Genomic DNA, 25,742 nt, shown 5'->3' on the forward strand with positions numbered 1-25,742 from the left:
AGTTGGAGAGGAAGAGATTGGCTAACAGGGGCATGAGGGAGCTTTTTTGGGGGGGCTGATAGAAGTGTTCTGTATTTTGCTTGTGGCAGTTGTTACAGAGATATATGAGTTTGTCAAAATTCATAGAAGTAGACACCCAATGGGGTGAATTTTTGTGTATGTAAATGATATGCCAATAATCCTGGGTTTATAAAAAGACCATAGAAGGGTACCTATAGAGTGATTTTCAGGTGGCCTCAGACCCTTCTTTTCCTGAGCCATTAGGTCAAGACTGGGCATTTGATTTCTAAGTGAAGGACTGTCTTATGTTTATCATTCACTCCCATCTCCAAGCACATTCCCTGCACATATGGTAGATGCACAGTACATAAGGGTAAAGTGAATAAAAACAAATCAGTGAGCTCTTGCAAGGAACCAAAGTAGACTCTGATAATCTGTGGGTCCCTGTGGGTTCTTTCAGCTTCTCCAGTTACTTCCCCCAGCATGACCCGACTTCTGCCCCTGGGAATGACCCACCTCCCCCACCCCATCCCTGATTCACCACCGAGCCATTTCATACTTTGTCTTTGCCCATGCAAGTCCCTGTGCCTGGATCACCCTTCAAGGGCCCGCACCTGTGGGGAAAGCACCCCCTCCCCCGGAACTCCAGCAAACAGGAACTCCTGTGTTGTCCCATAGGTGTGTGCGTGCACAAAATAATGTCCGTGTGAGCATGTGCACACAGGAGGCATCCAGCTGTGCAAGGGAGGATAAACTTGGGCAGGAGATTGCAGGTGGAAGAGAAAATTCTCCCTCTCGTGGAGAGCCCATCTTCCCCTCCCCTGCTAACTAGGATAATAGTACTAGTTAGGCTCTATTCTAAAGCACTTTGCCTGTGGAAGTCCATGTTACCCTCCCAATAACTCTACACACTATTATTCTTCCCATTTTATAGATGTAAGAACTGAGACACAGAGAGGTTATGGATGGGTGGTTGCACACACAGGAATTGAGGAAGGAGGGACTTGAAGTCTGACGCTGCCACACTATAGGGATGCTGGCCTGGAGGGAAGGACTAAGAGGGGCTGGTTGAGGGTCCAGCAGTTCCCTATCCCTTGCAAGGCCGGAACCAGAGTGTGGCAGGTGCTGTGAGTGGGTGAGTGGCAGGAGGAGGGTCTGAACACAGCAGTGAGGACTGTGCCTTGGACACTGACCAGCCCCAGCCATTCGGGGTCACTCTGGCCGGCAGGGGCAGTAGGGCGGGCTGGCCTCTCAGAGGTCTGGGATCCCCAGCCTCTCGCTGCTGGGAGGCAGTGGCTGGCTCCTCCTCTCCCTTCCTCCCCACCCCCCCCCACAACCCCTCCCTAAATCATAAAGCCAGACCCCAGTCCTGACTATTTCTCAATCCCCAGGAGCCTAGTTCCTGTGGGCAGCACTTGACGTGCCTGAACCCTCTCTTTTCTGCAATTCAAGGGAAAGACGAGATCTTGCACAAGGTACCCTGTGTCTGCCCTCCACCAGGGAAGGCAGGCATGGAGCCTCTCTGGCTGCTCATCCTGCTCGCCATCACAGGTAGGACCCCGTCCCTCCGCTGCCCCTGCCGTCTCTCCGTCCCCTCCTTGAGTATATGGCGGGCGGGTGGGTGGGGAGCACTGGGCTGAACTATAAAGGCGGTTAAAATCCGCAGCATGTTCTGCACCCCTCTTTTCCCCACCCGCCCCACATTCTTTATGTGCTTTATGTGCTCTCCCTCCCTCCCCCGTGTGAGAGCCCACTGTCAGACTTTTCATACAGGTGGAAGTATAAGGGGCTGGTGGATTCTGGCCACATGGAAAAGGAAGGAATTCTGATAGTGACATCTCAGGCACTAACTAGCAGTTGGGGGAAGTTTTGGGGGGCATGGGTAAGAGCCCCTAAAATTATGAACCGCTAGCCCCAGAGGGATGGCAATGTGGGAGGGAAGAAAGAGGGAAGAAACCCACAACCAAGCATGTGCATCTTCGGGGTGCCTCTTCTGCTGATGTGAAGGTCCTCTTGTCCTCTGCCCTGGAAGGGAGTTAAGGGGGCTGAAGATTTCTGTCACTGAGTTGGAGGGCTGACACCCCAGACTCTTGCACACAACTACCTCCTTTTATTGGGGGAAGGTGCCTCTTGTTCCCCTAGAGCAATAGGCAAGCCTGGTGAGAGGAGAGGCTGTTCCAGCGGAGCCCTGCTCCTGAGGCTTCTTAGCTAGGAGTGGAGTGGGGGGAAGACCGGGGGCTGCCTGGAAGCAGAGGGATGGACAGGGTGACAAGTGGAAGGAGCACTGCTTCCTAAAGGCAGGCCACCCACTCCCTGATCTTGTCTTCCAAGTTTCTGTCACCATATGGTTGAAGACAGGGTAAGGGAGGACCAAGAGAGGGGAAGTTGAGGCAGGGGGCTCCAGGTGATTCTTCTGCAGCTTCTGCCCTGGCAATAGACTGTGCTCTAAGCCTGTCTCCCCTGCCCCAAGAAAGGTCCCCAAAATAGCAGCCTCATGTCTCCCCCAAAATAGCTCTGAGATGAGTCTCTCCTGAAAGGGGAACAAAGCCACAGAAATAGGGAAGCCGGGAGCCAAAGGTCAGAAGGAGAAGATGCAGAGCCGGTGCGGGCGTGGGCAGCTGCAGAGTAAGCATGAATGGCCAGGGCCGGGAGACGGTATCCAGCCCAGGCTGAGGGGCCACTGGCCCTGCTCTCTTGAGATGGAGAGGGTCCCATATGATAGGGAGAAAATGTGTGGAATAGAACTGGAGGGAACTTCAAGACCAATGTCTCTGGAAATAGGCCCAGAGATGGTCAGTTACTTCTTTAAAAATGCCCAGCAAGTCCAACGGTGTTAAAGCCAGACCTAGGACCTGGGTGTCACGGTGGGCTGTGCACCTTCTCCCAACTTAAATAAGAACCTGAGCTCCTTAAGGGCAAGATTTCGATCTCTTTGGTCATTGCATACAGTGGGCGCTCGAGAAACATTTGGTAAATGAACAAAGAGTGAAGGAACATCTCCTCCCCAGAGCTGTCCGGAGCCCACAACATGACGGTGTTCCAGGGCATGGCAGGCCGGTCCCTGCAGGTCTCCTGCCCCTACAACTCCTTGAAGCACTGGGGAAGACGCAAAGCCTGGTGCCGCCAGCTGGATGAAGGGGGCCCGTGCCAGCGGGTCGTTAGCACCCACCGCTCATGGATGCTGTCCTTCCTAACAAGGCGGAATGGGAGCACAGCCATCGTGGACGACGCCCTGGGTGGCACTCTCACCATCACGCTGCGGAACCTTCAAGCCCATGACGCTGGCCTCTACCAGTGCCAGAGTCTGTACAGGGATGAGGCCGACACCCTCAGGAGGGTCCTGGTGGAGGTGCTGGCTGGTGAGTGCGTGGCGGACTGCACCGCTGGCCCATCCCTGGGCTGGGACCAGGTCCCCGATGTCTGGGAACACCCACCATGCGGCTCTTGCCCTCCCACTCAGGGCCACAGTGGATGGCTGTGCGGGTTGCTCACTGCACATGGGGGCCACACTCCAGCCCTGGCGCCCCTCTCCAGGCTGCGCTCCCTGGGGCAGGACCGCATCCCTGGCAGGAAGGGTCCTGGCCTCTAATTTGCACAAGGCACCGAATGAGCTGGCTATGGTCCTGCCTCCCCAAACAGCTTTATCCATTTGGCATCCAGTTAGGATGTGAACACCTAAAGCGGCCCTTAAGGAGTAGGAAGAGGTTCATTTGCTCCCTCACCCAATTACCCAAAGGACCTGCCAATATAAAGTAAGTGCCAACCTGGTGCAGAAAACAGCCCGAGGAAGGGGCACTGCTTGTGACCCCGGGTGATGTGCTTGCCTCTCTGGGCCTCCATGTCCTCATCTTTAAATGGAGATGATGATGTTTGTCCTGCTGCCCCCACAGGGCTCCTGTGAGGCGCCCATGAGGTGACAGGGTTAAAAGTGCTTGGGGGTAAGTGACAGCCCACGCCCCAGCCTCCCGCTGCTGAGCTGACCTGGGGTCCTCAGTCCAGGCTTGCCAGGCAGCGGGGTCCTCCCCACCCCTGAGCTTGGCACAGGGAAGCCCTCCAGGGAAGCCTTCTGCCTGTGTCTCCAGAACACCGTGTGTCCCCAAGGAGAAGAAATCTGGCGGTACAGTCCCCTTTCTGACTTCCCCCTTGCCCACCTCCTCCCCCACAACATGGCCCCTTATGGTGGAAATGAGCCATTTGTCTAAGGTCTAAGGTGGGGAGCGGAGGGGAAACGGGTTGCCCTAGACCCAAACCCCACGTCCATCACTCTGTTACATGGTAGGAAGGGGGAGAATTGGGTGAAGAGACACAAATTTTCAGCCCTATCAGGGTCTAAGCCTCAGCCAACTCCCAAGGGGGTGGCAGGAAAATAATATAAAGTAATAATAATAATAATAATAATCCATAGCTGGTGTAGACAGCCTGACAGTTCACGCAGAACTTTCAAATACATCCATTCATGCACTTGACCTTCCCAAAGACCCTGTGTAATGGGAGGGTGGGAGTTACCGAGCTCTGATGAGGTGCTAAGCACTATACAAGATGCTCTCCCTGAATCCTGCAACACTACTATAAAGGAGGTGTTTCTATTCGACCCACTTTCCAGGTGAGGAGACTGAGGCTCAGAGAGGCTAATGACCCGATCTGCTCTGGGCCAGAGCCCAGGGGGCCTCACCACACCCAGATGGGTTCTCCCCACTGCAGCCGGCTGCCTCAAGGAGGAGGGGCTAGAGGCTCACAGGCTCTGTCTTCCACAGACCCCCTTGATCACTTGGATCCTGGAGAGCTCTGGATCCCCGAAGAGTCCAAAGGCTTCAAGGACATCCATGTGGAGCCCAGCATCGCCAGGTATAGAGACGGGTCTCTGCTAAGGTCTCTGGGCAGACTTCCGCCGTGCAGAGCCTGGGCATGGGATGGAGGCTGGGGTCCTAGAACTAACTACAAATTTGAAGACAATTAAAGCATGAAAGGGCCTGGAGATGATTTGTCTGAACACAACCTCCAACCACCACTGTGTGTTGGTATGGCCATGCCAGTTGTTAAAATATTGAAATTCTCTTTTTTTATACATAACTGCTGCTCCAAGCCTGCTGAATGCCCAGCCTCCCCTTCCTCCCCTGGCAGCCCTTTGACAGCCCACAGTTTAACAACAATACAAGTTTAAGTACAAGACTGGGACCCCCAGCAGATACCTGCTCCTTTGGTAGGACCAGAATCAGCTCTGATTGGTTCATGCCTGTATACTGGTGTTGAAATATTGTTAATGTAACCACAGTGTACACATGTGCACCCCCCCCCCACTATACCATCATGCACAGCAGGTAATTGCTCAGCAAGGGAAGTGTTTAAATGTGCTCAGCAGGTAGATCCTGATTACAGGCTCCCCCAAGCCCACAAAGCCTCATCCCAGGGATGGTGCTGGGTGGGGAGCTATTCTAGGCCCCTGAGAGCTCCCAGTGTCTCCCTGTTCCTTCTCCGAGGGCAGACTTCAGTGTGCGGGCCACCCCAAGGCCTCCCTCATGTCCTCCTTGTGTCTCCAAGGAGTGTCTCCAAAGAGGACATGCCCTTCCCACCCACTTCCATCCTTCTCCTCCTGGCCTGCATCTTTCTCAGCAAGTTTCTAGCAGCCAGTGCCCTCTGGGCTATGGCCTGGCGTGGGCAGAAACTGGGGACACCCCCGGCCAGTGAGCTGGACTGTGGCCACGACCCAGGTTACCAGCTCCAGACCCTAACAGGTGAGCATGAGGAGCACAGCGGTGGCTGGGGGTGGACGGGGCAGGGGTGGCAAGGTGGAGCTCAGAGGGGCCATGTGAGCATCGGTCGGTTGCAGAGCGGAGAGACACATGAGAGAAGAGGACCCCTGATGGGACGAGGCCCAGGAGAGGCCTGCTGGAACCACCCCAGCCTGCACACTGGCCCCTCGGCCACCAAGACTCCTGGTTCTGCTTTGGCAAAAGGCCAGCCTGCCCATCCTCTGCTTCCCCTGGTCCTGGAAACAGAAGGGTGTGTGTGTGTGGGGGGGGGAGGGGGAGAACATTTGTCAACTTCTATACACTGGGCATTAAATACTCTCCCAAATAAATCCAAGACTTCATGTTTAATCGGATGGTTTGGGGCTTTGCGAAGGCCTCTCTCTTGCTCCAGGGCTAGGAGAATGAATTTGGCCGAGGATGAGATAAAAGTTCTGACCCCTCGGGGCCTCAGGCCTTAGGCTACTGCATCCCGCCATTCTCAAAGGCTCCACACCACCCATCTTTGTCTTCTTCTCGCTCCCTTCCCTAGATCTAATTACTGAATCCTGCCTCCTCCTCTGGGATTTCTCTAGCACCCAGTCTGGCTCCCCTCTCCTCCACTTGCCTCCTGCCCCTCAGGAGGATTATTCTAGGATTATTGCTGCCCACCCTTGCCCCAGTCCATCTCCCAGCTGACTCATCCACTCCCTTCCCCAGAGCTTTGCTTTCCTCCTGTTACTTCCTCTACAGGCAAACAGCCACAGCTTCTTATATAGTGCAGCATACCAGAGCCGGGAACAACTGCTCTGAGCCTCTCACTACACAGAAGGGAAACTGAGGCTCAAAAGGGAATGACGTCACCCCAAGTCCCCAGCAGAGCCTGGAAGTGCAAATTTCGCTTGGTGTTCAAGTTGCCCTTCCCTCTAGCTCAAGCCTGCTCATTTATTCGTTTATTTATTCAACAGATATTTTCTGTGCCGGATACCATTCTAGGCGCCCAAGACACAACAGTGAACAAAATGGGCCAAGATTCCTGCCCACACAGAGCCACAGACTAGTGGGAGGGGAGGGAGACAGACACAATAAATAAGTCAGCCAGATGGTGTGTTAAAAGATAAAGAGCTGAGGGGGAGCCTGGGTGGTTCAGTCGGTTAGGCGTCTGCCTTCGGCTCAGGCCATGATCTCAGGGTCCTGGGATCGAGCCCCGCATCGGGCTCCCTGCTCTGCAGGAAGCCTGCTTCTCCCTCTGCCTGCCCCTCCCCCTGCTTGTGCTCTCTCTCTCTCTCTCTGACAAAATAAATAAAATCTAAAAAAAAAGATAAAGTGCTGAGGAGCAAATGACTAGGCAGACTGGGAGTGCAGAAGGGACAGGATGATGTCATGCTAGAGGGCATCAGAAAGAACCGCTGGAGAAGCCCTGGGAGGAGGTGAGGAAGTGAACCACGAGGATATCGGGACCCGAGGACTGGGGCAGAGGGACAGCCAGGGCGGCTCAGGAACTTCATCTCTCCCCCGAGCACAACACACCACCGCAGCCACGAGTGAGAGGGAGGGGATGGAGATTTGCCCAGGGAGGCCTGCAGGAAGAGGAGGAAATGAGTCATTCCCATCCTTGGCCTTGGCAAGGTGGAAGCCCAGGAGCCCCTGTGGCCAGGGCTTTGCCCCCTACCATGGGCGTGGGCTCCTGGGGTTTGGAGTCCTCGTGTCCAGCCTCACGTCTACACATCACTCCCCGGAGCCAGCCCAGCCAAGCCCTGCCCACTCCCCACAGAGGCTGTTGCGCTGGCCCTGTCCCCAGCTCCGGGATGCTGGTCCAGGCTATGTGTCCCAGGTCCTTGGACTCAGCGGCACGTCAAGCTTCCTCATCAGGTTCTGGGCCCCGTCTCCTTCCCACAGACCTGAGGTACAGTCTAGCAGCCAGGAGTGAGCCTGTCCACCTGCTAGCACCAAGGCCGACAAGATGGCAGGGGACGGTCCCCTGTGTGCGTCACTGGAGAGTGCCTGCTGCTTGCCTGCTCTTGAGAGCTTGGCCTTTTGTCTTTCTTCCTCTGCCACATTTTGACGTCCCCTCAGGGTTTGGATCGCCACTGGGATCCCCTGCCTTGGACTCTCTGGGGTGAACACGGGACTGAAGGGGGTCAGGTAATTTAGCTCCAAATTTGCCTCCTACGCAGAAACCTGAAGCAAGTTCCTTAACCCCTCTGAACCTCACCTATTAAAAAACAAAAGAAACAAACAAACAAATCAACCCTGTTTTTGCTGGGGTTTTGTGGGGTTGAAAGAAACACCATTAGTGAAAGTCCCAGGCCAGATGTTTGGTGCAGAGCAGGTCCCAGATGAACACTGGCTTCCTTCCTCTTCTCTAATGCCCACAATCTGACACCTCCCTGAGGCCTGGTCACCTCTGTCCTGCAAAGGTGTAGACTGTACCTGTTTTAGACACTTGGTTACATATTGAGGACAGGTCTCCTCTTCACGGCCCATTAGTGTAATAGCTTTCTCGTAAGGAAATCGAAGAAAACCTGATGCATATTGGCAGGACAGATATAAGCACTTTCATGTCACCCATGAGGCTTACCCACCTGTCCAGTTTGCCCAACACTTTGCCAATGTAGCACCAAAAGTCTCATGTCCCCAGGAAAACTCATAGCACCAGGCAGACGGGACAGCTGGTCACCCTCTCACCACTTCCAGCTTCACACACTGTCCAGCTTTCTCGGGCTCCTGTTCGCAGTCCCCATTGGTAGCTCCCTTGCTCCTGAAGGAAGGAGAGAGGCAGAGGGAGAGGGAAGGAGGAGAGAAAGGAGGGGAGAGGAAGGAAGGAGGGTGGTTTCTTTAGCCCCTTTCTAGGTGTGATGTCTAGGTCAGGGGCAGCTTGCCCCTTTCAGCCATCCCCACCTTGCCTGCCCTTGTCTTTCTGAACACCACTGTCCCAGGTCAGGAGGTTTATCGCCCACATTTGGTGCAGGGTCCCCAAACCCCAGTTTTCAACAGGGCAACGTGAATGGGGGCCATATGTTTTCTGTGCCGGCAGTGGGCTTGTGTCACAGGAGAGGAACCTCCAAAGATGAGGCTTGGAATTTATATACAGCATCAGCCCATCTCCCTCTCTTGGGAGAGAGACACCTTTACTCTGGAAGGTAAACAGCTCTTCTCGAGGGAGGGGGTAGATCTGTCTAAGCAAGTCCCTCTGGAGCTGATACACTCTCTCTAGCATTCAAGGCATGTTTGCTATTCAATCACGCTAGAACAAAGCTCGATCAGTGCCCAGACCATGCAGAAATGTAAAAATATCCGTGGAGAATTGTCTCCCAACAGACAGGCTAGGATATTCTTGAAACAAATATAATATGCTATAAGAAATGTCTGGAGAATAAGAAACCTTGTAAATTGAAAATACTAAGGAAATAAACACAATAATAGAAGGGATGGAAGGAAAAGATGAGGGTGTCTTCTTGAGATCAGAACAAAACGGACAAAAAGATGGAAAACAAGAGAGGAAAGATAGGAAAATGAGATGAATCCATGAGGTTCAGTATCCAACTAGTTAAGGAGTTCCAGAAAACGGGGGAAGAGGAAATGGGGCGTCATTATCAAAGGATGGATGCGGTTGCCAGAACTGGAGAACATGGGTGCACGCTGCCAAGTCTCGAGAGCACCGGGCACAGTGAATGAAGGTGGGTGCCATCCAGGGCACCTCGGAGTGGGGCCTCCTGCTGTGAGGTCGTGCAGCAGGACCGGACAGTCTCCTGAGAGCTCAGGCCTGTGTGCTCATTACAGACTATAGAACCAGAATAACACTCCACCTTCCTCCTTCACACCTCTGCATCCTCCGATTTGATCTTTGGAAGACCCTGAGGATTCTCTTCCCTCTCTCTCTATTGCTTTCCAGTTACTGGGATCCTCCTCCCACCTCATTCCTTAACCGGGCCCCAAGAGCCTGGGTTCTGCCTGTCCTTGGGCCTTCTCACCCTGCCTCGCCCACCCCTACCGACCCTCATGGTCAAGTTCCCAAGCACTGAACCAACCAGGCTTCGGAAGGGCGCCTTATCCCCACCCACAGAGGGGCCCCCAGTGCCTGCCTCCCTCTCCATGGCCTCCGAGAGCCCCACGTGACTGTCTGAGGCAGATGTTTCCTGCTCCCTGGGGAATGCTCTGTCAGTGGCCAGGCAAGCCCCAGAGCTGACATCTGCCCGACCTGCCATGGGCCCCAACCTGCTACCGCTGTTGCTCCTGGGACTGGCAGGTAAGGTTAGAAGGAGGTGCACTCGGGGCCCCCTACACTCCGCTCCAGGCCCAGGAATAACCGGCGTTATTGTGGCAACAATAACATATGTAGGGCCCAGAAGGTGGACCTCTCCGTGCCTGTGCCCGTGGCAGTGGGTGGACTGGAAAGTTCCCGCAGCTCCTGCCCAGCCTTCCCATGTCCTTTCCTTCCCTAGGCCAGGGCTCGGCGGGCACCTTCCCGGAGGTGCTGCAGGCCCCCGTGGGGGGCTCCATTCTGGTGCAGTGCCGCTACGGGCCCCAGGACATCAAGGCTCGGAAGGTGTGGTGCCGGCTCTTGCCAGAGGGGTGCCAGCCCTTGGTGTCCTCGGCTGTGGATCGCAGAGCCCCCGGGGGCGAGCGCATGTTTCTCACCGACCTGGGGGGTGGCCTGCTCCAGGTGGAGATGATTACCCTGCGGGAGGAGGATGCTGGCGAGTATGGCTGCGTGGTGGAGGGGGCCACGGGGCCCCAGACGGTGCACAGAGTCGCTTTGGATGTGCTCCCTCCAGGTGAGTTCTCCTCGGCTGGCCATTGCCCCTCCCCACCCCCACCGGCTGCTCTTGGGTCCTTGAGGGATGGGGATCCTTAGCGGGGGGAGGAATTGGGAGGAGATATTTTTGACAGCTCCCCAGGGACCGGAAACCAAACTGGGTGAGCAGTCTGAGATAAAACAGCCAGACATTGGGTCCCTCCCCCCACCCATACCAGCAGGTTTCTCCATTGGAAGGCACATTCTCCTTCCTCACCCATGGCCCTGGCCTCCTCCTGCAGCATTTTCAACATACTTGATGCTATTTTTTTTCCGCTTAGAAACGTTTTAAACAGAGTTTTAATTTGGGCATAGCAACCTGGAATTCCTTTTTTTTTTTTTTTTAATCTTCCAGTTTATTATTCCTGTTATAATGGGTTTGATAGCTTAAAATGATCGAATCCGTGTTTTATTTAATTTTATGTCTTCACTGAGCATCTAGTATGTGCCTCACCTTCAAGCAGGGTGCATTTGGTGCCTGAATTACTTCAACTCATTCTATTTTAAAAAAAAGAAGAAAATGTCACTAATAGATATCAGTATTGTCAACCCTATTTTGAGTATAGAAAGTACTTTATTTTGATAGGCTGTGGTTTTCTCTCACAGGCTACAATTTTCTAATGTCTAAGCATTTATTAAAAGACAATTTTAAAGTAGAAGAAGAAATTTTCCAGAAAAATTGGATGTTGTAAAAAAAAAAATGTTCTGGAGGGAAAATGGCCAGGTTGCCTGCAGAAGTGGAGACTGCTACTACCTTTCTTTTATGGGTGATGACAGTCTTTCATTTTCAGGTCTTCCTTTCTCAAGTAATTTGTGCCCAATCCCCAAATCACGAAATGAAGAAAGGCCTTTTTCCTCTTCTTGGTTTTTTCCCCCATTTGTTAATTACGAGGTGGACTAAGTTGTCATTAGAATCCCTCTCATCTCTGGTCCATGATCATTATTTTATGTCAGCCTCTGTCTTCCTCCTTCCCTGACACTCTAAGGTCTAGTAACTCCAGCTTGTAGGACAGGATGCACTGGGGAGAGGGGCAGGTGCTAGGGGCCCAATAGCTGTAGAGGATGGTTGTAGAGGATGCTCAGGCCAGCTGGTGGAGCGTGGCTTCCAGGGAGGATATGAGTGGCTTAGAAGGTACCAGGAGGGCAGGATATAGGCAGGCAAGAGGGGAGAAACAGCATCTCCAGATCCTGGTTTGGCTTAAGGTGGGAGGTAGGAACGATGAGCCTCTGAGAGCAAGGAAGACCCCTATCCTGAGGGTCTAGAAGGACTGGCCAGGTTCCCAAGACAGATCCTCAGGTCCAGAGAAACCAACCCTGAGTCCCACAGCCAGAAGTTGGGCATGTTGTAGGGATGATAGAAGCCTTGTCACAAAACCAAGACTTGGGGTCTGAGCAAGGCTCTCAGCAAGGATCACTTGGATTATTTCACATTACGGGTGACCCTAGAATTCCTTAGATCCTGAGGGCAGAGCTTCAGATGGGCTCAACCAGCCTGCAGGGGGGTCACATGGTTGCAGGTATATGGAGAGGTCTAGCAGGCTGTGCTGAGGCCCCTTTAGAAACCAATCGATGAGCACCAGGAGCAAGGTTGGCACTGAGGACAAGAGTGGAGAACCTATTCGGGGGCAGGGTGGGGGAGCAGGTGAAGAAGGAAGACGGGGCAAGGGTTGGGAGCTGGTGGTGGCGGGGAAAGTGGGCCTGGTCACAACGGGGTAAATATGGAAAGAGCCCATCCCTGATCTACAGAATTAGGGCCCCTGAGGAATATGCCAAGCCCACATTAGTGTTTCTTACTTGGGATCTCTCTTTCCTCAGACCCACTCCCCCCAGTCCCTCAGATCTTAACAGGCCTGTGACCCTGCCCACCATGGACGGCTATGTGCTCATTAATATTTCCTTCTGACTCAGCTCCTAGCCTGAAAGAGGAGGAGGAGACCTATAAGGCCGGGAGTCTGGCTGACAGCCCCTCCTCAGACACTGTGGATAGTGCCAGCCCTTTGGAACCCAGCCAGGATAAGAGGTACTGACAAGAGCTGTATTCGGTGGCTGGGAAAAGGGTGGTGGTGGGAAAGGGGGTGAAAGATTGTTCAGAGCCCCAGGCTAACTCAAGGGGAAACCTTATGGTTCCTTCCACCCCTGGGGAACTTCTGATCAGGCAGGAAGTCAGGCAGACCCGCCTGTCTATCCCAGTTCAGCAATGACCCTTTATCTCGGTGGTCTCCAGCCAGGATACCCTGATAATGTGTTTCTCTTCTGCCCTGCCTGAGTATGCCCTCCTCATTCCATCCCTCAAATGCTCTTCTTGCAACCATGGCTCACCAAGAACAACACCCTTCTACACCACTCCGGGGTTCCTGGTGAGCAGCTTCCTGCCAGGTTCAGGCCTGAGCTCACCTACCCCTTTATGTCCTTCAGCATCCCCTTGATCTGGGGCGCCGTGCTCCTGCTGAGCCTGCTGGTGGTGGCAGTGGTGCTGTTTGCTGTGATGGCCAAGAGGAAAGGTAGGTAGCCATCCACCTGCCGACCCCAGCACAGCCCCGCTGGTCATGTACCAGCTAGTGTTGTAGACAATGCCGGACTCGGTCTGTGTCCCCTATAGATGGGCTTGTCTGGGCTTTAGTAAGGCCCTTGGGTCCTAGAAGTTCCCAGACGAGGGGTGGATGGGAAGAAGGAGATTCAGTGGGAGCTGTCCTGGGGACAGACAGGAATCGGACAGGGTGGGCAGTGGGATAGACAGGTGACTGGAGGAGGTGAAGGAAAGGATTCAGTAGACAGGCTGAGTGTTGAGGCAGGATGAAGGGAGTTGGAGGCAGTAAGTGGGTGGGAGGCTCCTGGCAGGGTGGGGCAAAACTGGGGAGGCAGTGGGTAAGTTTTGCTGGTAGGAGTGGGATGAAGGGTCTGGACCAGGAATGAGGCTTCAGGGACTTCTGAAGGTAGTGAGGGGATGGGCTCTGAGCCAGAATGGGAAGCAGACTGTGGTGTCATCCTCTGTCTTCCCAGGAAACAGGCTTGGTGTCCGCGGCCAACCTCAGAGCAGTGGCGTTCCAGGCATGGTAAGAGGCCTCTGCAGGCCCCCAGCCAAACTCCCCAGACCTTCCACTGGTCCAGCTCACTGAGAGGTCCCAGGATGAGGGGATAGAGAAAGATTGGGACCCAGTCAGGGTCCATACCCTCTTCCTAAATGCTGTAAACTTGGCACCAGTTATCTTCCACCTTCCCACCTTGGTATTTCACCCTCCCCGATTTGGGGAGAAAGTTAGGGCTTGAAAATCTTCAAAGGGAAGCCCTCTTGCCCACTAACATACTCAGGATTTGAGAGACAGATCCAGTGTGGTCCTGGGCTTCCCCCCCAAAGGGAACTGGGGCAGAGGGGCATTTTCTCTCTGCCTCACTCATCTGCTTTTGTTACAGGCTGCCTCCTCAGTGGCCCACCATATCAGTGACTCTGGACTGGGACTTGATTTGCCATCGGACATTCCCTATGCTAGGCTCGACTCGCCACCTTCCTTTGACAATACCACCTATAGCGTACCTCTTGATCCCTCATCAGAGAAATCCCCACCCCCAGCCCAATCCTCGTCGTCCCCTCTGCCTCCTAAGGTCCTAATGTGCTCCAAGCCTGTGACATATGCCACAGTCATCTTCCCTGGAAGGGACAATGTTGGAGGGGCCTCCTGTGAGCCAGCCCAGGATCCACCGAATGGCCAAATGCCACCCAGCTAAGCTGTCCATCATACCGTACACTCACGGAGACCATCCCCAGAACTCTGTGCATCCATCCAGCCAGCCCATGCCCTAGACCCTTACAATATCAGAGCAGCTAGGGACCTTAGGTTCTAATCTAACATCTTGACTTTTCTGACCTGGAAAGTGAGACTTAAATGTGACTGAGGTGTCTTGGGAGTCCCCCATGCTTGTTCCTCTGCCATTTTACTCCTGAGCTAAATAAACTCTGAATGGTAATATATGAGCTCTTGATGTTTGAGGGGGAAGGAAAGGGCCTGAGTTTGACTATTCCCATGGCCTGGGAACTGAAGATTCTGGTCCAGATTCTTGTGCTGCATGATCTGCTGCCTGTTCTGCCTGTAGGGACATGGTTTCATTCTCTGGTCAGAATACTGTGATGCAGTTTGATTCAAGGGGCACTAAGAACACTTCTTCAAAAGTATTTCCTGCCTTTCTCATGGTACCTAAATTATAGATTCATTAGCTTAAGTCTAGAGATCTCTTCTGCCTTCTGCTCTGCACCTTGTAAACAAACGGCATCCTCTGATGTGACAACATATGACGGGAGGAAGGGGATAATGTGAGTGAAAGGAGACTCAGGACAGATGGGGTGAGAGAGATGGAGCTGAAAAGAAATAGGAGGGATGTTAAGGGAACAAACTGAGGATTGCTGAAGGGGAGGTGGGTGGGATGGGGTAACTGGATGATGGGTATTAAGGAGGGCACTTGAACTAATGAGCAATGGGTGTTATATGCAATCGATGAATCACTAAAGTCTATCCTTGAAACTAATAATACACTATATGTTAACTATATTGAATTTAAATAAAAAATAAAAAAAAATAGGAGTAAGATCAGAAACTAAAATAAATCCCAAGCCTATTCCTTGGCAGGACCAAGGATTTTCAAGCTCCAGGAGATAAAAGACCTCTGCAGACATGTTTTATCAGAGCTGGCTCTCAATTGGGTGGACATCTGGTAGCACTGTACTCTTTGGCCTGAAATCTGGAGCCTGGAAAGAGCCCAGTGGAGAAAAGGCATGGCATGGGAAGAAGGTAAATGAATGGTAAAGGTGTGGCCATTGTCAAATGTAAATGAAAGCTAGTCCAGGCTGTGGGTGGAAGAGCCTTTAAGGTCTCTGGCAGGATTTTTTCTGAAACTGTTCAATTTGAAACTCTTTGCCCATATTGAGATGACAGACAGATGGAAAGGATGAGGTGCTCAGGAACCTATTCTTCTTACAATCATGGAGAGCTAGGCATAAAGTGTTTTTCACCATCTGGAGAGGCCCTGAGTTTGGTTTAGGTACCTGAGAAAGGACAGGCAGGGCGTGCACCCTGGGCTCCAGCTGGGTAGGCCTAGTGATGCTATTTTCAGGGAACTCTGGCAGGATGTTCTGAGCCTCCCCTGATAGAGTCTCAGCCTGTGACAGAATATAAATTTACTTCTGTCCCTTGTGAAGGCAGCAGCTGCCCACAAATCAACTAAGCCCTCATTTTCCCTGGCTAAGATAACTAGTGACTTGCCTGCTGGGGAGGAGAGGCAATGAGGGTAGGGAGAGAATGTGGGGGAAGGGCAGAATAAAGTCTAAAAAGAACACCTCTGGGAAAAAGTTACTCTGGTCTGAATGTAGTTTGAACTTTTTATAGCCTGACAGAAGTAAAAGTATATTTAACAACACAAAGGAAAATACTAAGATCAATTGGCTGGTAGAGAAGAGGGAAGGAGGAAAGGGAAATACATTAATTCCATCATTGCTCATGGTAGAAGTCTATGAATACCAACCAGAATCTCACTTATAACAGTAACTTCTGAGATGAAAATACAGATCTTCTAAATTTTATCATAAGAAACATATGAAAACAAAGCAAAGAAAATGCAGGTGACATGACAAGGCCATTGCTTCATATCAGAACCTTTGGAATGCAGCTAAAGCAGTTCTCAGAGGAAAAGTCACACCCTCAACAACAAGAATTAAGCATCTTACTCAAATTGCTAGTTCATTTGAAAGAAGGAAAATTATATAACTAATACATAAATAAAAGAGCTTGTTCTTTGAAATGAAATGAAATAAAGGAGACAAAGTGTTAGCTATTAACTTAAAAAGAAGAATGAAATAAGAAATGACAAGGGGAAAATAATCACAGATATAAAGACAATGAAAAAAATGAGAGTATTTTGTGCTCATGGTGGTGGTTGGGGTGGGGGTAATGAATGTAGAGAAGGCTGAAATAAGTTTTTGGGGTGACTGAAATGTTTTCTATCATGACTGTGGTAGTGGTTACCTGGGTATATATATTTGTCAAAGCCCATCATTAAAATAGGTGCTCTTTCGGGGCACCTGGGTGGCTCAGTCAGTTAAGCGTCTGCCTTCAGCTCAGGTCATGATCCCAGGGTCCTGGGATTGAGCCCCGCATTGGGCTCCCTGCTTGGCAGGAAGCCTGCTTCTCCCTCTCCCGCTCCCTCTGCTTGTGTTTCCTCTCTCACTGTGTCTCTCTCTCTCTGTCAAATAAATAAATAAAATCTTTAAAAAAAAGATAGGTGCACTTTCTTGTACGTAAATTATGTTTTGATAATTTGATTTTTAAAAAATACTTGAAAGACCATGGGGGAATAGTTAAAATAATCTTAGAGAGGAAAATGCTCTTTAAATTATACAAAACTCAGAAGCCATAAAAGAATTCATTGATACATTTAAACTGATACATTAAAATAAGAAAAGACTGATATCTTTTTCTCCATGACAAAAGCACAACTCATACAAAGGCAGAGAGCTCAGTAGGGGTTACTACAAATAAATTAGAAAACAAATACTTAATACGATATATAGATATAGCTCACAAAATAGGAAATATAAACATAGTAAAGATGTTTAACTTCACCTAAGGGAAATGCAAATTAAAAGTACATTGAGAATGACTTAAAAGGAAATGGTTAAAGAACTCAGAAAATTCCCCCCCCCCACCCCATTTTTATTTAAATTCTAGTTAGTTAATGTATAGTGTAATATTGGTTTCAGGAGCAGAATTTAGTGATTCATCACTTACATAATAACACCTGGTGCTCATCATAACAAGTGCCCTCCTTAAATTCTCTCTTCCAAGGGTGCCTGGGTAGCTCAGTTGGTTAAGCATCCCATTCTTGATTTCAGCTCAGGTCATGATTTCAGGGTCCTGAGATTGAGCCCTGCGTTGGGCTCTGCACTGAGCATGGAACCTGCTTAAGATTCTCTTTCTCCCTCTCTCTCTGCCTCTACCCTCCCTCTGCTCACTCTCTTTCTCTATAAAAAAATCCCCTGTTCCATAAAAGCAACAAGAAAACTGGCAAAAATAGCCAGAATCAACTTTTTTAGAACTCTGGAAACCAATGGCTTGCATCAACCCCAAGAGCCTTCACTTAAGAAAATTGGCTTTCCCTCCCTTGTATCTCATTTAAAACACAACTTTATAAAGCAGTTTTTACATATCTGTGTTGACAGGCACACCATTTATTAAGATGTAACTTTTATGACATTTATAATATGAAAGAGTGGGGAGGGAATGGAGCTATATAGGATCAAAGTTTTCCTACATTGTTTAAATTAAATTGGTATAAATGTGGACTGGATTGTTTTAAATTAAAATGCTAATTGTAATTCCTACAGCAAGAAAAAAAACCTCAAAAACATAGTAAAAGAAATGGCAAGGGAATTAAAACTAAATATAAATTGTGTATTTAATATAATGAAAGACAGTGGAGAAAGAGAGGGGAAACAAGCCATAAGACAGAAAACAAATAATAAGATGACAGACATAAATCCTATCTTATCAGTAATTACACTGAATGTAAATAAATATTCCAATTAAAAGGCAGAGATTGGCAGGATGTATTAAAAAACTCATGATCCAACTACGTTTCCTATAAGAGACAAACTTGAGATTCAAAAACACAAGTAGGTTCAAAGTAATAGGATGGAAAAACATGTATCACGCAAACTATCTAAAGAGAGGTGGAGTGGCTACATTAATTAAGACAAAAGGACATTTTATAATGGTAAAAGAGTAAATCCATCAAGAAGATATAATAATTATAAATACACATGTACCTAACAACAGCATTTCAAAATACATAAAGCAAAACTGACCGAACTGAAGGGAGAAATACACAAACAGTAGTAGCTGTAGACTTCAATATCCCACTTTCAATAATAGGCAGAACAAGGTAGGTAGGTGGAAGATCAGCAAGGAAATAGTAGACATGAACAACACTATAAAAACTAACTAGACTGAACAGACATCTGTAGAACACTCCACCCAACAACAGCAAAATACAATACACATTCTTCTCAAGTATACATGTAACATTCTCCAGGATAGACTATATATCTGACCATAAACAAGTTCTTAATAAATTTAAAAGGATTGAAATCATACAAAGTATGCTTTCTGACTATAATGGAATTAAATTAGAAATAACAGAAATAAATTTTGGAAACTAACAAATATGTGGAAATTAAACAACACACTTCTAAATAACAAACGGGTCAAAGAAGAAATCACGAGAGAAATTATAAATACTTTGAGAGGAATGAAAACAAAAACATAACACAGCAAAACTTAGGGGATTCAGTAAAGCCTGTGCTTAGAGGGAAATTTAATTTATAGCTGTAAACACCTTATATTAAAAGAGAATAAAAATCTCAAATCAACAACCTAACTTTCCACCTGAAGAAACTAGAAACAGAAGAGTAGACTAAACCCAAAGCAAGCAGAAGGAAGGAAATAATAGATTAGAGAAGAAATGAATGAAATAGAGAACAGAAAAAGAGTGAAAAAAAAATCAGCAAAACCAAGTGCTGGTTCTTTGAAAAGATCAAGAAAATTGACAAATCTTAGCTAAGGTTACTTTCTTAGCCAAAAAAACAAAGAGAAGACTCATATTACTAAATGAGGAATGAAAGTAGAGGGAGCACTCCTGACTTTATGAGATTAGAAGGATTATAAGGAAAATTGTGGACAATTGTGTATCATCAAAATAGATAACCTAGATGAAATGGACAAATTCCTAGAAAGACACAAACTACTGAAACTGACACAAGATTAAAGAGAAAATCTCAATAGATCTATAACAACTAAAGAGGTCTAATTAATAATAATAATTTAAAAAACTTACCAGAAAGAGAAGCCCAGGCCCAGATGGTTTCACTGGTGAATTCTACCAGACATTAAAAGAGTTTCAAAACCAATCTTTCACAGACCCTTCCAAAAAACAGAAGAGGAAGGAACTCATTCTATGAGGCCAGTTTTACCTTGATGTAAAAACCAGACAAAGAGATGACAAGAGAACTACTGATCAATATCTCTTATGAATGTAGATGCAAAAATCCTCAACAAAATACTAGTGAATAGGCCCTAGCAATAAATAGAAAGGATTATACACCATTACAAAGTGGGATTTATCCCAGGAATGCAAGATTGGTTCTACACATGAAAATCACTAAGATATACCATATTAATAGAAAAAAGGACCAAAATCACATGATCCTTTCAATAGAGGACAGAAAAAGCATTTGGCAAAATTCAGTACCCTACCATGATACAAATGCTCAGCAAACTAGGAAAAGCTGGGAGTTTCCTCAATCTGACAAAGGGCATCTACAAAAAACTCATAGCTAACATCATACCTAAAGATGTATAACTAAAAGCTTTGTCCCTAGGATTGAGAACAAGACAAAGATGTCCACTCTTGCCACTTTCATTCAGTACTGTACTATAGGTTCTTACGAGTGTAATTAGGCAAGAAAAAGAAATAAAGATCATCCAGCTTGGAAAGGAAGAAGCAAATCTATTTCTATTTGCAGATGACATGATCTTGTATATACAAAATCCTAAAGAATCCACAAAAAAACTTAGAACTAATAAATGAGTTTAGCAGTTCCAGGATACAAAATCAACATACAAAAATCATTTTTATTTCTATGCACTAGCAGTGAACAACTCAAAAATTAAATTAGGAAAACAACTCCATTACAACAGAATCAAGAATAATAAAATATTTAGGGGCAAACTTAACAAAAAAGTTCAAGACCTGTACATTGAAAACTGCAAAACATTGAAAGAAATTAAAAAAGACCTAAATATGTGGAAAAGACAAGACATTTTCATGGATCAGAAAACTTAATATTGTTAAGATAGCAATTCTCCCCCAATTTACTTACAGATTCAACTCAATCTCTGTCAAAATTATAGCTGCCCTTTTTTGTAGAAATTGACAAGCTAATCCTAAAAGTCATATGGAAATGCAAAGGACCCTAAACAGCTAAAACAATCTTGAAAAAGAATAAAAAATTGGAGGACTCATATTCCTGATTTTAAAACTTACTACAAAGCTACAACAATCAAGATGGTGTGTACTGGCATAAGGACAGACACAGAGAACAATGGGACAGAACTGAGAGTTCAGAAGTAGACCCAAACATCTAACAAAACCATACATCAACAAGAGTATCATTTAAATGGGGGAAAAGAGTAGTCTTTTTAACAAATAGTGTTGAGACAAGTGGATATCCACATGCAAAGAATGAATCTGGAAACTTAGAGTATATGCAAAAATTAACTCAAAATGAATCAAAGATCTAAAAGAGCTAAAACCATGTAAAACTCTTAGAAAAAAACAGAGGCATAAACCTTTGCAATTTCTAAGATATAACACTTAAAGCACAAGCAACCAAAAAACAAAAACCAGACAAATTGTACTTCATGAAAACATAATACTTTTTGTGCTGCAAAATGATACCATCATGAAAGTGAAAAGACAATTCACAGAATGAGAGAAAATATGTGTAAATCAAATCTGATAAGGTCCTAGTATGAGAATATATTTTAAAAAACTCTTTACACTCAACAATAAAAAGACATGTAACCCAATAAAAAATGGGCATAAGATTCCAATAGACATTTCTCCAAGAAGATCAAGTGGCCAATAAGCTCATAAAAATGTTCAACATCATTAGTCATAAGGGAAATGCAAATCAACACCACAATGAGATACCACTTCATACCCATTAGAATGCCTATATCAAAAAAAGAAGCAGGGACGCCTGGATGGCTCAGTCGGTTGAGCGTTCTCCTGGTTTCAGCTCAGGTCATGATCTCAGGGTCATGAGATTGAGCCCCGCATTGGGCTCCATGATCAGTATTGAGTCTGCTTGAGATTTTCTCTCTCCTCCTGCCTCTGCCCCTCCCACTGCTTACGCTCACTCTCTCTCTCTCTCTCTCAAAATATATAAATATAATCTTAAAAAAAGAGAATCAATAACAAGTGTTGGTGAGGTGAGGATGGGGAAAACTGGAATCCTCACACACTGCTGGTGGGAATGTAAAATGGTACAGCAACTTCGGAAAACAGTTTGACGGTTCCTTAAAAAGTTAAACATAGAGTTTCTGTATAACCTAAATTCCATTCCTAGGCATATACTCAAGAGAATTGAAAATATATATTCATACAAAAACTTGCACACAAATGTTTATAGCAGTATTATTCATAATAGTCAAACAGAGGAAACAACCCTTGTATCCATAAGCTGGTGTGAATGGATAAATGAAGTGTGGTATATCCATACAATGGAATGCTATCCAACCATAAAAAGGAATGCTACAATGTGGATGAACCTTGAAAAGATTATGCTAAGTGGAAGAAGTCAGACACAAAACACATATATTATGATTCCATTTATATGAAATGTCCAGAAAAGGCAGGTCCATAGAGACAGAAAGATGGTTACTAGGGGTTGGGGGAAGAGGGACGGGGTAGGGACTGCTAATGGGCCTAGAGTTCCTTTTTGGGGTGATAAAAATGTGGAATTAGACAGTGAGGATGGTTTCACAACTTTGTGATATACTAAAAGCTAATGAATTGTATGTCTTTTTAAAGGCTGAATTCTATCTTAATTTTAAAAATTGCCAAAAGGGAAACAAATTGAAAAAAAAAAGAAAGAAAGGAAAAAGGAAGGAGCAACACAGTATGACTAGTTAGTGCCATATGTGGGAAAGAAGGGTGCTAATGGTAAGGGTAAATATATGCTATTGCTTGCATGTGCACATATGATTTTGCAAGGATACACAAAGAAGTGGTAACACAGATCAGCTCTGTGGAGGGGAACTGTTGGCTAGAGGACAGGAATGGGAAAGACTTTCACTGTTAGACACTTTTGTTCCTTCTGAATTCTGTGCCACATAAACGTATAATCTATATTTAAATATAAAAATTAAATTGATAATAATAGCTAATACTTATTGAGTACTTATTAGGTAAGCACACAATACAGGTACTGTTCTAAGTGTTTTATATTTATTTTATCTGCACAATGATGTTCTTTTATTCTGTTTTTATCCTCATTTACAGAAAGGGAAACTGAAGCATAAAGATGAATTATATGCTAAAAGTAACACAGCTAATAAGTAGCAGAGTTAGAATTTGAACCCCCAGGCCATCTGGCTCCAGAGTCCTTGCTCTTTACCACTAGTCTGTATTGCATCTCAGAAATTTAAAGGCGTGGAGGAGGAAGAGAGGAGGGAAGTGGGTGAGAAGGACAAAGGAAGAAGGGGGTAGGAGACAGAGGAATGGAAAGGGGAGTAGGGTGGGAGTAAAGGGAGAGGAGGGAGGGTAACAAGAGGATGGGGCAGGGGGAGGGAGAGTGGGAACAGGGAATGTACGGACCACACAGCATGATTAAAAAGGCAAGTACCGGGCTCATTTTCCCAAACACCTCCCTGTCCTTACAGTTCTGATCACGGTCATTTGAACAGTATATTGAAGATTGGGTACAGGATAGCTTACCATAGCCTAGGTCCCATGAAAGCCTTTATAGCCTAGTGCAAAACTCTGGAATCAAATCTGAGTTAGAATTCCAGCTCCACCATTTTGTGACTGTGTTTCCTGGAGTAAGACCTTTCTAAGCTTCAGTTTCTTCATCTGTAATATGGGGATAATAAAAGTACTTGCTTCACAGAGTTGATAAAAGGATTTAAAGAATGTATTTCAAGGACTTAGTGCCTGGCACAGAGTAAGTGAACAATAAATGGTAGCTCTTGTAACATTAATTAACAGACTCTATGAACACTAGATGATTGAGTTATAAAGTGTAAAAAATCAGTGGGAAGATTAGGCTTTGGGTAAGAAAGGCCATCAAACAGATAAAAGTCAAAGGTGGCGGCTCTAGAAAGGGAGAATAAAAAGACAGCTAGAGTCATACACACCTTGGCAATTTCGGCTTCACGTGGGAATCCCCAAGTCATACAGTGCAAAAGAGAAATGGATTCCCACAGCACTGTGTCCCTCTCAAAAGATTCCTTGACTTCTTAGGAGCCCATTATCAAGAGATCATCAAAGAGATTACCAAGAGATCTGTGCCAAGAGATCATCAAAGTACTCATATTGCCGGCTTTCTGTAAGTAGCCACAACCTCTGTATTAGGGCTGTGTTTTCTATCTGCTAATGGATGTTGCCTTACATGAGAAGCAATCAGTTCATTTCAAAGCCTCCCAGGCCTCCAGTCTACCGCTGGTTCTAATTTCTGCCTCAGTTGTGCCAATGACTGTTAAGAGTTAAGAAAGATCTAAGTTTCATGCTTCAGAAACATAGGCTTTTATTTTGACAAAGCTATAGATAGTGGTGACTGTAAAAGGCTAGTATATTAAGTATATACACTATACAGTATCTTAGAAAGGAGAACTTGGGTCATTTCTTTGTGTTATATACAAGAGAACCATGGTCCCTTCAGATGATTTTCTTTAACATATACATTCTTTAATTTCTTCTTCATCCTTATTCTCCTTGACATCAGCCACTCTGTCAAATCCTGAAAGCAGGAACATAAAGAAGATCACAAACCTCAAAGAATGTCCTCAGCAATTATAAATCTAACTCATGGCCCTAGAAAAGGAGATTTGGTGGGCCCTGGGGCAAGGAACTATATTCTTTCCTCTTTTTCTTGTCATTTACCTTCATAGACATTACATTGTGGATTCTAAGGCCTTCTTTCTCCCTTAGTGACCATCCAGCTACTCCACAGAAACAATCTGGTTGTTTAAGCTGGGACTAAGGAGGAACTTTCTATGCCTACGGGTCACAGATGCTGGAACAAAGGGCTGAGAGACGGGGTCATATTGTTTAATAATAAAAGGGCCCTGTCTGTCTGGGCTGGGTCTGGTGCTAGTGAGAGGATGATAATTATCTGTGGAGCAAGGACTAACTCCTTTTAGCTATGCGTTCCCTTCTTTGGAGCAGCCTCTGACTGTCTGTAAGAATCCGAGCCTGTTTGTGACGTCACTCAGACGGGTTCCAGGAACGAATGCTTACTCTGTATTCCTAAATTTCTTCCAAAGGAATTGTTTTCCTCCAAGAATTCTCCCTCTATCCAAATCCTGGTCAAGCAGGTGTCAAAAGGTCTGACAATGTTAGTCGAGGACATGGATTCTGTCTTTCCGTATCTCATTATAGAGGCTTTAAGTTCAGAGACCCACTGGTGATAGACGGGGCAGGTTACACATCGAGAGAAGAACTCCTCACAGTACTGAAAGGAGAGGGAAGTCCGTGAGCTCAAGGATGAATACTCCACTCCACCAGGTCTACGACAGTGCCCACTCAGCATACTCTCGCTCAGGGCTCAGGGGGCAGGGAGGAGTGACTCATAGCAAAGCGGCCCAGAGAGTTGGTTTTGAGCTACAGGGGAACTGGAATGCCTTAGACGCAGAAGGCAGGGCTGCAGGGACAGGTGTCAAACTGTGGGTCCACTGAGAAGGGCTAAATGTTAACATTTTAACAGTATTGGGTAGTAGCTGTGCAAAAGAAAGTCAGGGAATCCAGTCCTGGTCTACATGCAAGAATACCTAGGAGGGTACATGAGGTAAATGGAAAGACTTTCTAGGTGGAGAAAAAAAAGAGTTTGGTCAGGGGGAAAGAGAGACAGAGGCAGTAAGGAAAAGAGTAAGGGAGAGATGCAGGCAGCAGGAAGAGTACTGCAGATCAAACTAGAACTTAGGTGTCAGGTGAAGGACAGGAGAGAAGTGGGTACCTTGAGGGTTTGGCTGCGGGTCTCTGGGGGAGTATGCATGAAGACACCCTCTGGCATTTTTTGTAACATTAGCACATGGCACTCCAGGAATCGGACAAAGCCATGTGAACCAAATAGTGAGGCATTGGTTCTTTTCACCAACTGGCGAGCCTTGGAGAAGTGGTGCTCAAACAGATTCCACTGGGAGTCCTGGGCAAACCTGGAGGGAAGAATCTCAGCTCCATCCCCTGCTTCACGACCACAGCTCTTTCACACAGCCATCACTTCTTTAAGGCTCTAAGACCTCCTGGACAGTCAGAACTGTGATGCTGGCCAGTGGTCAAGGCTACTAACTCACGTGAAGGAGACTGAAATGGAGACCGTGGGTTATCCAGCACTTAAATGTAACCTTAAACTTAACCTTCAACCTATAGGCCCAAACCTGCTCAGGGATAAAAAG

General features: G+C 47.1%; 2 protein-coding genes across 4 annotated transcripts in view; one reads left to right on the forward strand and one right to left on the reverse strand.

Annotated features, from left to right (window-relative positions):
* Positions 1-1,394: 1,394 nt before the first annotated feature.
* LOC116635618 (triggering receptor expressed on myeloid cells 2-like) lies at positions 1,395-14,740 on the forward strand. 3 transcript variants are annotated; one of them, XM_032409850.1, is made up of 9 exons: positions 1,395-1,551; positions 3,009-3,359; positions 4,755-4,845; positions 5,539-5,732; positions 10,172-10,504; positions 12,433-12,544; positions 12,940-13,025; positions 13,525-13,577; positions 13,936-14,740. In XM_032409850.1, exons 1-9 carry the CDS (start codon positions 1,512-1,514, stop codon positions 14,245-14,247), a joined length of 1,572 nt encoding a protein of 523 aa, XP_032265741.1. In that variant the 5' UTR covers positions 1,395-1,511; the 3' UTR covers positions 14,248-14,740. The 3 variants fall into 3 exon arrangements, with proteins under 3 accessions (XP_032265741.1, XP_032265742.1, XP_032265743.1); XM_032409851.1 differs by lacking the exons at positions 10,172-10,504; positions 12,433-12,544; positions 12,940-13,025; positions 13,525-13,577; positions 13,936-14,740 and adding an exon at positions 5,798-6,162; XM_032409852.1 differs by lacking the exons at positions 10,172-10,504; positions 12,433-12,544; positions 12,940-13,025; positions 13,525-13,577; positions 13,936-14,740 and adding an exon at positions 5,828-6,161.
* An 8,199-nt stretch (positions 14,741-22,939) lies between these two features.
* Positions 22,940-25,742, reverse strand: part of LOC116635617 (adenylate cyclase type 10-like) — a 44,819-nt gene continuing 42,016 nt past the window's right edge. Inside the window, exons 28-30 of the mRNA XM_032409848.1 lie at positions 25,304-25,502; positions 24,589-24,802; positions 22,940-24,088 (exon numbers count right to left, since the gene is read on the reverse strand). Of these exons, the coding sequence (XP_032265739.1) occupies positions 24,021-24,088; positions 24,589-24,802; positions 25,304-25,502 (481 nt within the window). The 3' untranslated portion in view covers positions 22,940-24,020. The remainder of the gene's footprint in view (positions 24,089-24,588; positions 24,803-25,303; positions 25,503-25,742) is intronic.

This window comes from Phoca vitulina, unplaced genomic scaffold (assembly GCF_004348235.1).
Source record: "Phoca vitulina isolate PV1807 unplaced genomic scaffold, GSC_HSeal_1.0 scaffold11, whole genome shotgun sequence".
Lineage (NCBI taxonomy): Eukaryota > Metazoa > Chordata > Mammalia > Carnivora > Phocidae > Phoca > Phoca vitulina.